The 16,646-nt window shown below is 42.2% G+C and overlaps 1 protein-coding gene across 2 annotated transcripts in view; it reads right to left on the bottom strand.

Annotated features, from left to right (window-relative positions):
- arhgap5 (Rho GTPase activating protein 5) overlaps window positions 1-16,646 on the bottom strand; it is a 44,166-nt gene that overhangs the window by 26,355 nt on the left and 1,165 nt on the right. For both annotated transcript variants that reach the window (XM_033027097.1, XM_033027096.1), the window contains exons 2-3: window positions 11,790-15,698; window positions 10,884-11,019 (exon numbers count right to left, since the gene is read on the bottom strand). In XM_033027097.1, the coding sequence (XP_032882988.1) occupies window positions 10,884-11,019; window positions 11,790-15,515 (3,862 nt within the window). In that variant the 5' untranslated portion in view covers window positions 15,516-15,698. The remainder of the gene's footprint in view (window positions 1-10,883; window positions 11,020-11,789; window positions 15,699-16,646) is intronic.

Genomic DNA, 16,646 nt, shown 5'->3' with positions numbered 1-16,646 from the left:
ATCTCTTATGTACAGGTTCCTTGAGCCACACAACATTCAAAGATGATAAAAGTATTTCACAGTCCATCATAAAATTGGTCACAGCAAATGCACTAAGTTTTTGACAAAAAGCTGAAATGTGTCCTGCTACTGACATCTGTCTGTCGGTGAAATAAGAGGCATCGTAATCAAGTCAAAGTTACGTGCGCATTTGAAAACCTCCATCAATTTCCGCAATCTCTTTAAAACAATCACGTCTTCCTTTATTTTGCCAGAGACCTTAAATCCTGCATATTTCTGAAGATTAACATTCTTATTAAACTGCAATATGTGGAAGTGAACACATGGCTTCATCCTAGACTCAACAAAGTTTTAGTAATCTATTCTTTTCAATGTATTATTCGTGTTTTTAAACAGGTTCTTCAATTTGTGCTGTTATCTTTAAACAGTGGTGTGCGTGCAGTCTCAATGAACGCAATTCGTGCACCTACTTTACTTGTTAGTTCACGTGGCCCAATCCTAATCCTCTCTGAAAAAAGTAGTTCATTTCACAGTTTTGTTAAATCTCATCTACCATGTCTGCCGACCAAAACAGACCAGCATGTTACACTGCAATATCTACCAATATCTGAAAAATGAATAATTTGCCATTAACTTTCCTTCCTGTCCTTTAGCCAACATTACACTATCCCTTCAATCAGCTTTTATTTTGATATATCTAAAGCAAAATTCTGTACTGAGCTGAATTAAGAACTGTGAAGATTAAGTTGCACGGGTTTAATAGTGACAGTCATATGAATTCAGAACTTGCTTACTGATCGAAAACAGAGGGTTGTGGTGAAGGACAATAATCAGGCTGGAGTTACAAGAATCTATGCTGGGACCTCTGCTATGATATATCCTCACAGTTCGTAACCTCAGCATTCTTGGTGACATCTGCAAATTTACTAACCAACGTCCAAGTAATAAATAAATATATATATATATATGTTATATATAATAAAATGCCTTTTATTGTCATTCAAACAGGTTTGAACGAAATTTCATTCCTGCAGTCATGTCATTACAAAAAAAAAACCAAGACACACACTTAACACAAACATCCATCACAGTGAATCTCCAACACTCCAACTCCTCACTGTGATGGAAGGCAAAAGTCTTATCTCTTCCCTTTGTTCTTCTCCCACGGTCCAGCCGTTCAACTGCAGCTTCGAGGCGACTGGGGCTCACGATGTTAAAGCCCCCGGCGGGCGATGGTAAGTTCCGCGCCCGTTTAAGCCGCGCGGTTCCGGCGGGAGAAGTTGCCGTTGCAGGAGCTCCAAAAAGCGGTCTCCCACCGGGGACCTGCGAGCTCCCGATGTTCCAGTCCGGCTTGCGGCCGGAGCCTCCGAGGATCCGAAGTCGGGTTGCAGCCGCATGCCACCACAGTTCCCCCGCTCCGGTCGCCCACCTCCACGATGGCGAGTCGACAGGCTCCGCGACTGGAGCCCTCAGGTTGGTTCCGGTTGGAGGCCGCCGCCGGCACCACGATGTTAGGCCCAACGACACCGGAGACCCAAGAGGGAAAAAGTCGGGTCCCCGTACAGAGAAGAGATTAAACGCCCCCCCCCCCCCCCCCCCACATATACATACAGAGTTAAAAAATAGAACCAAAAACATACATCTAATGGGACAAAAATAAAAAAGACAGACGGACTGCAATCGAGCCGCTGCCGTTAGGCGCCGCCACACTCCAGTAGTAATATTATATTACTTGGACGTTGCCACAAGATTGCTGGGGTTACGAACTGTGAGGATACCCAGGGAATACAGTGGCATATAGATCAGCTATAGATATGGGTGGAGAAATGGAAGATGCAGTTTAATCCGAGCAAGTGTGAGGTGTTGCACTTTGGGAGGTCAAGTATTAAAGGGAAAATGTACAATTAATGGCATGACCCTTGACAGCATCGATGTACGGAGGGATTTTGGGGTCCAAATCCATAACTCCCCGAAAATGGCAACACAAGCAAACAGAATGCTAAAGAAGGACATGATACGCTTGGTTTCATATGTCATGGCATTGCATACAAGGAAGTCATGAAGCTGCTTAATCGGACTTTGGTTAGACTGCATTTGGAGTATGTCGTGCAGTTCAGGTCATCCCATCACAGGATGTGGAGACTTTGGAAATAGTGAAATATTTTGTTCTTCCACATAACCCTATCAGAGGAGGTTTATCAGAATAGGGGCTACTCGCTATCAGGAGAGATTGGACAGACATGCATTGTTCTCTCTCGAACTCCAGAGCTTTTGGGGAGAACTGACAAAAGTATATAAAATTATGAGGGGCACAGATAGGGTTGGCAGAACCTTTTTCCCAGGATGGAAAAATCAAATACTACAGGGCATAGCTTAAGGTGAGAGGGGCAAAGTTTAAAGGAGATAGGTGGGTCAATTATTTTAAAACAATAGACAATAGGTGCAGGAGTAGGCCATTCAGCCCTTCGTGCCAGCACCGCCGTTCACTGTGATCATCCACAGTCAGTACCCCGCTCCTGCCTTCTCCCCATATCCCTTGACTCCACTTTCTTTAAGAGCTCTATCTAACTCTCTCTTGAAAGCATCCAGAGAATTGGCCTCCACTGCCCTCTGAGGCAGGGAATACCACAGATTCACAACTCTATGGGTGAAAAAGTTTTTCTTCATCTCCGCTCTAATGCCCAACCCATTATTCTTAAACTGTGGCCCCTGGTTCTGGACTCCCCCAACATTAGAAATGTCTCCTGCCTCTAGCATGTCCAATCCCTTAATAATCTTATATGTTTCAATAAGATACCCTCTCATCCTTCTAAATTCCAGTGTATACAAGCCCAGTCGCTCTAATCTATCAACATATGACAGTCCAGCCATCCCGGGAATTAACCTTGTGAACCTACGCTGCACTCCCTCAATAGCAAGAATGTCCTTCCTCATATTTGGAGACCAAAACTGCACACAATACTCCAGGTGTGGTCTCACTAGGGCCCTGTACAACTGCAGAAGGCTATACTCAACTCCTCTTATTATGAAGGCCAACATGCCATTAGCTTTCTTCACTGCCTGTTATTTCATGGTTACTTTCAGTGACTGATGAACAAGGATCCCCAGATCTCTTTGTACTTCCCCTTTTCCCAACTTGACACTATTCAGATAATAATCTGCCTTCCTGTTTTTGCGACCAAAGAGGATAACCTCACATTTATCCACATTAAACTGCATCTGCCATGCATCTGCCCACTCACCCAACCTGTCCAAGTTACCCTGCATCCTCATAGCATCCTCCTCAGTTCACACTGCCACCCAGCTTTGTGCCATCTGCAAATTTGCTAATTTTACTTTTAATCCCTTCATCTAAATCATTAATGTATATTGTAAATAGCTGCGGTCCCAGCACCGAGCCTTGCGGTACCCCCACTTATCACTGCCTGGCATTCTGAAAGGGACCTGTTAATCCCTACTCAGTTTCCTGTCTGCCAACCAATTTTCTATCCATGTCAGTACCCTACCCCCAATACCATGTGTTCTAATTTTGCCCACTAATCTCCTATGTGGGACCTTATCAAATGCTTTCTGAAAGTCCAGGTACACTACATTCACTGACTCTCCCTTGTCCATTTTCCTAGTTACATCCTCAAAAAATTCCAGAAGATTAGTCAAGCACAATTTCCCCTTCGTAAATCCATGCTAACTTGGACCAATCCTGTTACTGCTATAAAAATGTGCCGCTATTTCATCTTTTATAATTAACTCCAATATCTACCCCACTACCAATGTCAGGCTAACTGGTCTATAACTACGTTTTCTCTCTCCCGCCTTTCTTAAAAAGTGGGATAACATTAGCTACCCTCCAATCAACAGGAACTGATCCTGAATCTATAGAACATTGGGAAATGATCATCAATGTGTCCACAATTTCTAGAGCCACTTCCTTAAGTACCCTGGGATGCAGACCATCAGGCCCTGGGGATTTATCAGCCTTCAGTCCCATCAGTCTACCCAACACCATTTCCTGCCTAATGTGAATTTCCTTCAGTTCCTCCATCACCCTAGGTCAGGGTGGGGAACCTTTTCATGTTGGAAGGCCGCATTAAATTAGCTGTAATCTAATAAGGCCGCATCCAAGAAACTTCAATTAGACTGTACATTATTTGTAAAAATCGGACTACTATGTACTAACTTCAAGAAAATGAAAACATTTTGTTAATTCTCAAGGTAACCAACCTTTTAATTACTTTGTTGCGACTGCTTTGTGGGAAAGCATGTGAATATTTGGTTGCAACATGGAGGTACGCAGTTTCAACTGATCTTCTAGATGGGTATCCGTCATTTGTGACCTTAAGAGCGTATTGATTTGGATTAGGTAGGAGAATGTAGACTCACAGCAATAAGTGCTTGAAAAGCAAGAAAGCATTTTTCGTGCATGTTGCCGAAGACATGGGTATTCTATTGCATTTTTCCATATTTCAATCGGATCTTTCTTAGCGTCAAATAAAGACTTTAAAATGTCATCTTCTGAGAGCTCAATCAATTACATCTTTAGTTCTTTAGGAGCCTAGCTTTGGGGATATCAACTAGGTGAGGTTGAAATGCTAATTTGAGTGTGATGTCATGATTCTCAGTCAGTGAACCTTTCATTGTATTCTTCAATTAATACAAATATAACAGCTGCGATTCTTCAAATGATTCGCATGAATCCTCCTACTCATCAATGACCTTCGCTAACTGGGGAAAATGTTCATCCGAAATTTCATTTTGAAGAGGAGTTTTGAAAAAAGATAGCTTACCTTGCAAAGAAACATTCAAGTCATTTTGCTTTGACATGATATCACACAGAAATGCAGTATTTCTACAGAAATCTTCTTTCTGATTCTGTTCTTCATGAAATTAAACTACCTGTTCTCGCAACGATAAAAATTTTGCTAACACCTGTCCCTGCGATAGCCAACGCACTTTACAATGATACAGCAAATCCACACTGAATGCCTCATCGTCCAACTGTAGCATATTACAAAACTGACGATGCCGTGTTGCATTTGCACAAATATAGTTAACCATACTTATAACTTGTTGCAAAGTGGCACTTAAAATAGTAGATTTAGCACAGAGATTTTGCTGATGTAAGATACAGTGAAAAGAAATGAGAGCATCTGGATCTGATACCTTTTTTATCTGTGCAATAAACCCTTCACATTTTCCTGTCATGGAAGGTGCACTAAATTAACTAAATCCAGTCCAACTGCACGACATTTATTTTGAAAGTTTTTGAAGAAATCTATTCCTTGTGTTCTGCCCGTAAGAGTGCCCAAAGTGAGTAACTCTTCGTACTAAAGAAAATCTTCTGTTATGGCTCGAAAATCTTCTGTTATGTTATGCCGTTGGGTCCCTCGGGTACATCCAACCTGTGTGACGTGTCCACGGGCCAGCTGCGGCCTGATGTTCCGGCGGCCTGGCGTGGTCGCGTGATCGATGTCATCCACGGGCTGGCTCACCTGTCTCTCTGGCCCACGGTTGCCATGGTGGCTGCGAGATTTATATGACACGGGCTGCGGAAGCAAGTCGGACGCTGGGCCCGGAGCGTGCATTCGTGCCAAACATCTAAGGTACATCGAAACATCCGTGAGCCGGTTCAAGATTCTGCGGTGCCACGCCGGCGGTTCAATCACATGCACGTGAACATCGTGGGGCCGCTGCCTCCGTCCCGGGGTGTTTCACACCTGCTGACGGTGGTGGACAGTTTTACACGATAGCCGGAGGCCATCTCGCTAATGGGCACTTCCGCCCAGTCGTGCGCTCATGCCCTTGTGGCTAATAGGGTGGCCCGCTTCGGGGTTCCTCTGGACATCACATCAGACCGGCGTGCCCAGTTCATTTCTGAACTGTGGTCCGTGATGGCCTGCCTGCTGGGGACGCAGCTCCACCATTCGGCAGCGTACCATCCCCAGTCGAATGGGTTCACAGGCCCCGAGTGGATGGACGAGTTGCCATGGGTCCGGTTGAGGATTCGGACTGCCCCCCCAAGGAGGATTTGTCATCATCCTCGGCAGAACTGGTGTATGGCGCTCCACTCACTGTCCCCGGGGAATTTGTCCCGGCCGCTTATGGGTCTCGGTAACCGCCGTCATCTGTGTTGGTGCACTTGTGGGAGAGGGTTGGCGCCCTATCTCCCGTCCCGACGTATGACTTTCTGCGCCATGACGCCCACAGGTCGCCCTTGCAGCGCCCTTATGAAGGTCCCTTTCGGGTGCTGCAGCATGGACACACGAAATTAGTCTTGGACATGAGGGGCTTGCAGGAAACTGTATCCGTGGCTTGTTTAAAACCAGCCCATCTGGACCTGAGCGAGCCAGTACAGGTGGCTCAACCTCCCCGTCGCCCCGGGTCCCCTTGAATTATTCCAGACCGGGCAAGTCCCCTGTGCGAGGGGACGTATCTACGCAATCCCGTCCGTTTCGGTGCCTCTGGTTCTGGGGGGGGGGGGGTAATGTGGCAGCACCTGGTGGTAAGCCACGGGCAGAGCGAACCCTCGGCTCTGGGGTGAGGAGTTAGGGGTCTCGGTGTGGGAGGCACAGGTCACGGGGTTGACCCTTAGGGGTATTTAAGGTCGGGCAACACCCATGCCCATTTGAGTAGCGAGCTGTATCTTACCGATTAAAAGACGTCTCAAGCACACAACTTGTGTCCGCTTAGTTTTTGGCTGGACTCCTGTGAGCCCCCTCTATAATACGTTAATTTTAAGATTAAAATAAAAATAATAAAAGACGAACAAAAACATAATAAAAATAAAAGGATTTGTTCTACAAAATTTGGATTCATTCAAAAGGCCGCACTTAATGGGGTAGAAGGCCGCATGCCGCATTAAGGCCGCAGGTTCCCCACCCCTGCCCTAGGTCGTCTGGCCACAGGTACATCCGGGAGAATGTTTATCTTCCTTGGTGAAGACAGATCCAAAGTAACTGTTCAACTCCTCTGCCATCTCCTTGTTCCACACAATAAATTCACCTGTTTCTTTCTTCAAGGGTCCAACTTTGGTCAACACATTTTTTCCTCTCTACATACCTAAAGAAGCTTTTACTATCCTCCTTTATATTCTTGGCTAGCTTACTTTCTCCCCGTATTGCCTTTAAAAGTTTCCCAATCCTCTGGCTTCCCGCTCATCTTTGCTATGTTATACTTCTCTTTTATGTTTATGCGGTCATTGACTTCCCTTGTCAGCCATGGTCACCCCTTACTCCCCATAGAATCTTTCTTCCTCTTATTGACAGGTAAAACCTACGGAATTTGAGAGAGAAGTTGCGATTTTGATGTTTCCTTCCTCTAAACCAGTGGTTGCATTTTCAGAATAGGAGATTGGTCATAACACCCTTAGACATAGAAGCAGAATTAGGCCATTCGGCCCACTGAGTCTACTCTGCCATTAGACCATGGCTGATCCATTTCTCCCTCTCAACTCAATCAGTTAGCATTTTGAAATTATTTGAATGCTCAAAAGTACTTCAATTTTTTAATACTTTATAAGACAAAGCTACAGCTCCATTTCCTTCTAATTCTCAATAGTACCCATCTATACAAGGCCAAAACATTTGCTGCAAAAGATTAATGCTCCAGCAACATCCTGCTTCAGTAGGCCCATGTGATCAGTCCAGGGGAAAGCAGGCAGGTACCTGACCAACAATTCAACTAAGAAGCCATTGGAAATTTAGCATTAAATAGGACTCTGACATATGTCAAAGTCTGGGTCAGTGCAATATAGTGGACAGAGCACAGCTCTCACAACTTTTTTTCTGTTTCCAGCCGGGCAACCTGGGCAGCTTTTTAGGTTGCCAATTGACAGTTTAGGTGGTCATTTAAGACAGCTTGCATGACGCGTGCGATAATGTGCTCAGACGAAGTGCGTAGCTACGTCGGAATTATGCTCAATGAAGCATTCACATATTATTTCTGCTTCAAATAAAGTCACAAACTAAACATATTCACCAATCAAGACATGATATATACCACAATGACATGCAGCAAAATCATAATACAGTATCTCAACTCTTTTTACGTTGCAATGAATGCAATTTCTATTATTTCTTTCCACTTCCAAACAAAAATGTGGTTGGATTATTCAGCGTATGATCAACCTCGGTTAGACCAAGTGCAGGCTTGGCGATCGCTTCACACAACACCTCCACTCAGTTCGCAATAACCAACCTGATCTCCCGCACTTCAACTCCCCCTCCCATTCCGAATCCGACCTTTCTGTCCTGGGCCTCCTCCATGGCCAGAGTGAGGCCCACCGTAAATTGGAAGAGCAGCACCGCATATTTCGCTGGGCAGTTTACACCCCAGCGGTATGAATATTGACCCCCAACTGCTTTCTCCTCCCCTCCCCAGCTCTCCCTCAACCCACTGTCTCCGCCTCTTCCTTTCTTCTTCCCGCCCCCACCCTCACATCAGTCTTAAGAAGGGTCTCGACCTGAAACGTCGCCTATTTCCTTCGCTCCACAGATGCTGCCTCACCCGCTGAGTTTCTCCAGCATTTTTGTCCACCCATTCACACGTTCTGTTGTCCCACTTTCCTCGCCCACTCCCTACACATTAGGAGTAATTTTACAGAGACAAGTTAACCTACAAAACCAATGTGTCTTTGGGATGTGGGAGGAAACCCACTCGCTTGCAGGGAGAATGTGCAAATTCAACACAGACACTGCCCGAGGACAGGATCGAACACAGATCTCTGGCGTGTGAGGCAGCAAGTCTACCAGCTGTGCCACTATATTTTGTTTTCCAACGCACAAAAAAAAATCATACGTTGATAACTTTGGTTACTAAAAAAAAAAGAAACTATCCATTTTCAGTCTTAAATCTCCAAGTGATGCTATGTCCCCCTTTACAGCTACTGTATGTTTTAATTCAGTTCAAGACTATGGGATAGTACATTGGACATAAAGTGCCAGAGACCCGGAATTGATCCTGAATATGGGTGCTGTCTGTATGGAATTTGCTCCTTTTCCCCTTGATCGCATGGGTTTTCTCTGGGTGTTCCTGGTTACCTTCCACATTCCAAAGGTGTGAAGGAACCTTTTTCAGACCCAACCCAAAACATAATGTTTTCCTTTCGTCCAGAGATTCTGTCTGACCTGTTGAGTTACTCCAGCTTTTTGTGTCTATCTTCAGTTTAAACCAGCATCTGCAGTTCTTTCCTACACACACACAATACTATACGATAGAACTTTATTAATCCCAGGAGGGAAATTGTGTGTGTGGGTATATATATTATACACACACACACATATATATATATACATTATATGCCATGTTTCCACGTTGTATCTTTAAATTAAACTAAAAACACTAAAACCAGAGGGAGTCTAAAGAAGGGTCTCTACCCAAAACGTCACCCAATTTCTTCTATCCAGAGACGCTGGCTGCTCCATGGAGTTCCCCCGCACAACTAAAGCATGGAATAGTCTTCAGTTACCCAACCAGACGCAATTAAATTTAAGGTAGCTCTTTATTCCCCCTAGAACCCTTTTTTGCTTAAGTCCAAGTCAAGAGTTAAGAGAGTTTTATTGACATGTGTCCCAGATAGGACAATGAAATTCTTGCTTGCTGCAGCACAACAGAATATGTAACCGTAATACTCAACAGGAGATAAAAGTTCAGTGTGTCTATATACCATAGACCATATATATATACACAATAAATAAACAGATAAAGTGCAAAAGGCTGTTATTGTTCAGAGTTTGGTGGTGAACACTCCATCACCTCCAGTTTAAATTCCATTTGGAATATTTTTGCAGGACCAGGAAACCAAGAAGCAAGAGTTACTCCAGGGAGTTACTCCAGCCCCAGGGAGTGATTCTGCGTTGGTTTTCAGCGGTCGCGGGGAGGGAAAAGTGCCCGGCGCCGACCAGTTGCCGTGGCAGTGCGCATGTGCAGGGCGGCCGATGATGTGCTGGCCGTGGTTGTGCGCATGTGCAGGAGGAGGATGTGCAGGCCGTGGCAGTGCGCATGTGCAAGGCGGCTGGCCGTGCCGGCGATTGAGGAGTGGCCGGAGAGCGGAGACCCGGACTGCGGGCGGAGACGGAGAATTTCAGAGAGAGAGAGAGAGAGATAGAGGGGGTCCCGCTCAGAGTTGAACGGCAGGTGTCCCCGGGTGCATGCCAAGCCGGGCAAAATGACACGGCTTTTAGGTTGCCTGGCGGGACTTTAGGTGGCCATTGGCACCCGGGCAACTGCTAATTTCGAGCCCTGCAGAGAAACTCCAGAGTGTAGCTTGTAAACTTCCCAGTAATGCACCACTCCTTTCCATTAAGAAAACTCGGACCAAAATGGCCTGGAAATTAGTTTCATCTCTCAGTCTCAATCTAATATGCCAATGTACTTTTAAACTTTACCTTTTGACGCAGCTCAGAGCTGTTGCCTCACAACAGAGACCAGGGTCTGATCCTGACCTCAGGTGCTGTCTGTGTGGAGTTTGCACGTTCTCCCGTGACTGCATGGATTCATGCCAGTTTCCACCCACATTGTCAGTTAATTGACTTCTAAATTGTCCTTTGTGTGTGAGGTGCAGATGAGAAAGTGGGATAAGATAGATTTAATGTGAACAGATGATCACTGGCGTGTGGACTCGGAGGGCCAAAGGGCCTTTTGCTATGCTGCATGTCAAAATACTAAACTAAACTTTTGCAGTTTAATTTCCATACATTGTGGTCATTTTAATGAAAAAGATAGAAATTAATTTGTTTTAATTAAACTATGCAGCACAAATTGATTTTATGTGTTGAAAAGCTGTCCAAGATTAGTTGTAAGTTTTACTATCATTTACACTGGATATCATTTACAAACACTTTGTAGGTGCCATGAGATTTCAGTTCCAGTATAATATGCATTCCTACCTGTCGATTCAATGTACTCCACACATCGTTCAATAAAAGCTGGTACAGGATTATCAGGAGTAACCACTTCTTCAAGGGGAACCCCAAAGTAATTACTCTCCCAATTTCTTCTTGCGGGTAGTGCAGGCCTCTGCCCCTTTGAAAGGTAATTCAATTATGTTTGCATATTTGCATTCAGTATAAATCAAAGTAGAATTTTACAAGCTTTCATTCTTAGCATTTATATTACTGTGGCACTACAACAATATTACTACTGGATAAGAAATTTCCAGACATTTATTGGGCTTTTCATATAAACAAATTTGAAGAATATGCAGAAATATTAGTCAAATCAGGCTGACATCAGCAGCTTTTCACTTTTAGATATAATAATAAATTTTATTTATGGGCGCCTTTCAAGAGTCTCAAGGACACCTTTGATGAGACTTTCAAGTCTCAAGGACACCTTAGATATGACCTTTAAGATCCAAAGACTTACATATTTAACATACTAATCAATCCTCAATTTTTTTTGGAAATAGTTAAAAACAATTTACAGAGAAATTACCAAACTATGCAATGAAATTAATATAAAAAGACTGACACAAAATAACATTTTGGTACCCAAATCAAAGTCAGACCATTTTTATGCTCCTAGAGGTGGTAGGACTGAAAAAACAGAACTCACTTTACCAAAAGGAATGTTCATACAAGTCCACTGGTAAAGCGATCCACAGTACAACATTGATTAACAGGCTTTGGATCTTTTTTTATAATTACTTCTTAAATATCAGACTGCTTTGCTTAATAAAACCAATTTAGAGTGCATTTCACTGATCATGAAAGTTAGTCATTTGGTTTGAATCAGAGCAGTCTGCAACTTAGAACAACTTGGTAACCAAAATACATTTCAAATTAAATACTTACCTTTTTGTTTGGCTTTTGTGGCTTTGGTTTTGCTGATTTCTTATCTTTCTTAGGCCTCCTTACATCATCAACTTCTGGATCAGAAGCAATAGCAGGGTTATCAATCCCTGCTTTCCCACAACTATCTGGGGACAGTAAAGGATCTTCCTCACTCCCACGATGGTTTTTTCCTTTCTTTGGCTTGCGTGAAGATGGCACAGTTTCATCGTCATAAGCATCAAAGCGTTCTCGCCTTCTATAGTATAATCTAGCCTTTCGAAATAGAGTCTTGGATTTGTATTTGTACTTTGAAGGCTTCCGTATTATTGGTTGCTTTGACAATCGATCAATTAAGCCATTTTCTTCTTCACCTTGAGAATTATTTCCTCCGGTCAAAGTTGACTTTTTTATGATCTTAGAAGTTTTTGAATCTTGGGGGATGGCATATATTTCATCGTCCACTCTAGGTTTTAACAAAGAATCTCTTGGGACTGAGTAATTGTCAGTTGGATCTAGGTCATCTGGATGGCCAAATGGTGCTCGATTGTTTCTCTTTGGATTCTTACCAATTACCTGTTCAATGGTTTTCACCAGATTTGGATCAAGTTTTCTCACATCATGCCTCGTAACAACAGGTTTGGGTTTGATGGGTGGAGGCACTTTATGGTTGTCATGATTAACAATTGGACTGCTATGAACTGGATATTCGGACCCTTCAAAATCTGATCGATGTTTGGAACGATCATTGGATGATGGAAGCAACTGCACCTCATCCCCAATAGGGCTGTATGGTGGGGGTGCTTCATTGTCATCTTCTGAATCAGGATAATAATTGCAAGCTGGAGAGCTTGCTCGAGGAGACATGGAAAAGTCCTCACTTGCATTAGTGGATTCTCTGGTACTGTCAAATACATATGAATTTTCAATGCAATTTTTCTTCTCCAGAACTTCACTGAAGAATGGTGTGAATACCTCAGTTTGTCTATGATATTGTGATAGAGAATAAATAGCAGTGAATTTTGCAGCTATCTCAGTCGCTATGTGCTCACCCTCAGTCATCAACTCTTTAATTGCTTCATTTTCAAAAAAATCAGCTTGACTATCAGTAACTGCCACAAGCTGGACTGGAATGACATCCTGCACTTCTGCCAAAAAAGCACGGAGCATTGCCATGGAGGCTTTTCTTTTTGCTGAATAAACCAGAATATACCCATGGACTAACTCATCCTTTCGTACACAAATAGATGAGTGGTATGAAAGTATTGAAATCTGGATTCTTTTACGCTTTTCACCAATGATTTTCTCAAGCAGTAGTGAATTATTGTGACCAGGCTGAGCAGCACTGCAAAACTGAGATTCCAAGAATGGCGAAAGAATTAAGTCAACATTGAATGGGTCCCCACACATGGCACACATTACAATTCTCAAGTCAGCTTCTGACAGATCTTTAATACTGGGCAAAGGACTAACAATATTCAAGTTGTTTTTCAACGCTTCCAGGAGTCCTCTAAGAGCTTGCTTTATTTGGAATTCATGAAATTTGCGAGTATAGGTTCCAGATGGTACATCAACAAATGGACATTGCAACTTATTGGCAAGTTGCTGTCCTTGAAGTCTTAAAATTGGCAAGTTCTTGCTACCAATGTCTCTCTGGTTTGCTAATATAACTGTAAATGAAAGATTGGCTGTAAACTTGCCTTTCCTATTTGGGGTAGTTTCACTTCTGATCCGTTCTATGCAATCTGCCATAGAACCAAGTGACTCTGTAGTGTTATAAACACAGAAATAGCCATGAGGTTGATGTACTGTTGTCAGACCAGATGATACAAAAGTGTTGAGATCCACTGGTTGAAGATCCAGTTCATAAATCTTACCATCCAAAGTGTACTCATCATCAGTACATTGCACTCTGATTTCATTGGCTAGTTCCTGTGCAAGCCCATCCCTGCCTAAGAGAACAAGGATAAGCTTATCAATATTGGCACAATCCTGATACATCTGTGGCCGATTGTTATCAAACTGTATTAGGCTGGTAGAAAGTAATTGTTCCACCTTTACGTCCATGCAATTATGACTACTCAGACATGTTTCTTTAGTTGGGTGGTAGACAAATCCTATGTGTTTTAATAGAAGAGATTCCCGATCTGGTGCAAGTTTTTGTAAAGCTCTATATCTTGGTTCTTCACTTAGAACTGTATTAATTTCATTCATTTTGGGTGTTGCATTGAGATCTAGATCATAAAAAAGTTCTGAATGTTCAAAAAGCATTTCCTGGAATTCCTCTTTTGCTTTTTCAACTATTTCTCGTTGATGTCCACTGTAAACCTCTCGACGATCAGCATCAATTATAAACTTGCAAGCTTCGTTGTCCATGACAAAACATAATACATCTTCCCAGGGCTTCCCAGGTGTTATGAACTGTACCTTTTCAAGGTGCTTCTTAAACCTTTCTTTCATTTCAAACCTTCGCCTCTCAGAAATCAAATGTTGCACGTGGTTATTATAAACCTTTTCTCCCTCCGATGTGCTGAGGAGGTCAAAGGGAAGTCTTTTATCATTCATATTATCAATGTGGTCAGTTTCATCCCAGGGTGTTTTTTCCAACACAACAAACCAGAGAGGAAAGTCAGGGCTCTGTTCCAAAATACTTTGAGCTTCTGACCAGTTCAACTTTTCAATCTCTTCAAGCTCAGGAAGAAGTATATTTAGAGCTTTTGGTAACAATGCGATATATTCCTCCCATCGCTTTCTAACATGTTCCTGTTTGAGCTGTTCTTTGTGCTTAGAAAATGTGTTTTTTGCCTTCTTCGTTCCCTCCAGCGTTACATACTCTTCATAATCAGGGTGATTTTTCAATTTATTACTAATCATTTTCCAATCTGCATGATAATCTTTTACAGCATGGACAATTAACTTTTCAAACTTGTCTGTTGCTGAAGCAACAAGTTGCCTTTGTTGCTTGTAAGCATCCAAATATGGAATAATCTTCGGCTTTCCCCGCGTTTTATCCAACAACTGAATTAAAGTAGCAAAGCACAAGTCCACATTCACATGAAACCGTGCTGAAGTTTCTATAACAGGAATGGTTTTTTTGTTGGTTGCAAAAGCCTGCACTTCACGCAGATAGTGATCGACACATTCATCACATTTTGTTGCTGCTATAACAACTGGTTTTTTTGTTTTAGCCAGCTGAGCTACAAGGTTATTTACAAACTTCAGCTGATCATCAAATTTCCTATTGCACCCTTTGCTCACATCAATGCACAAGAGGAAGCCATCGATGGTAAGCTTACCATCTGGCATCTGCTTCTGCTCAAAGTCTTGCTCCAAACCCAGCTGATCAGTGCAGATGTACATTAACTTTTCAGCTGATTGCAACCTTGATACAGCTGCTCGTTTTATATATAGTTGTAGGTTTGTGCTCCGATGAGGCAGAAATGTTTGGTCATCAATAAACTCAGTTTGTTCAATGACTTGTACTTTATATTCAGTTCCTTCCTCACTTGTGGGGTTTACGTCACCCCAGAACAGAAAATGGTCATTATTGACAACACGGCCTCCAAAATCAATCGTGCTGAGTACTGAGGTATGCTCTGGGTAATAATCATCAGCTTTTGGGTGCACATATCGATTGCACAAACAGGACTTTCCAACACCACTTGTACCTTTGTCCTTCTCTGTCCCTGATAATCCCACCACACTAATGCTGTATGTTGGGGGACGCAGTTCTTTGTTTTTTGCCATCATATTTTGTCAGTCATCCCTTTAGATTTGAACACAACATTGGAATGTGCTGCTTTATTTTGTAGTAAACTCACACATAAAGGGTCACTGCTTCGATTTGAGGCAATTCATACTGGTCCATTTCCATTGAAAATGCATTTTTCTTCTGAATTTTAGTTCTATCCATTGTTCCTCAACATTTAAGTTCTGTTTAAAACAAACAAAATCAGTTGAAAGGTTCAAATACTTAGAAAAAAATATCCCAAATATCAAATGGATCATTAACTGGTAACTTTCATTCAATTGTAACAAATACAAGTGAAGATGAACAGACAATCCAGGGAAAAGTTTGATCTACTTCAACAATCTACATGAAATTAATTAAATATTACATCAAGTACAAAATGCATAGCTGAAATTTGGAAGCGATAAGGAAATAGAACTTCATATAACATTATGAGGCATAATAGCGGAAAAGAAAATGTAGATTTATACCCAAAATACATAACAGCAGGTGATTGTTTAATTACTCAAAGGCAAATTACTCAATGTAATTGGGGAAATGTTAAAAACTAAAATATTTTATTAATGTTTGTTTTATCAGAATGTTTGAGGTGTTAACAAGTTGACTTAAATACAGTTCGTTTCATTACTTGGTAATGGCCACCTCATATGGTCCTTCAGTATTGGATTCTCGCAATATTTTCAGTTACGTAGTTATAATTTTTTCCTTTTAATTTTGCAATAAAATACATCACAAAAATTCATTCAAATTCTGTTTATCTGATAGATTCAGGTGGTCAAACATAAGAGGAAAGAAACGCTACATTTACGAAGTCTCAGGTTATAAATTACACGCACAGCTGCGGCAATTTCACCGCAGCCAAAACGTATGGATTGCCGAGCCTCACTCAGTGCGTTATGGCAGGTTTATAAAGTACTATTCTGTTGTACATACATTTATTATAAAATCTCACAGCATTCCATGGAACTTACTATGTCGGATTTGTGACTCAACGCGACCAATTAAAAAATTGAATTGAACATGGTACATAAATTAGCAGTGACAATTTCCAGAGCTTCCCTTTTCAAGACACTTTTAAAACACGCAAAAAAATCATTTAGCGAGTAATGGGCACTCCAATGTCATCTCCT

This window comes from Amblyraja radiata, chromosome 9, assembly GCF_010909765.2.
Source record: "Amblyraja radiata isolate CabotCenter1 chromosome 9, sAmbRad1.1.pri, whole genome shotgun sequence".
Lineage (NCBI taxonomy): Eukaryota > Metazoa > Chordata > Chondrichthyes > Rajiformes > Rajidae > Amblyraja > Amblyraja radiata.
This window is presented reverse-complemented; position numbering and strand designations above follow the sequence as displayed.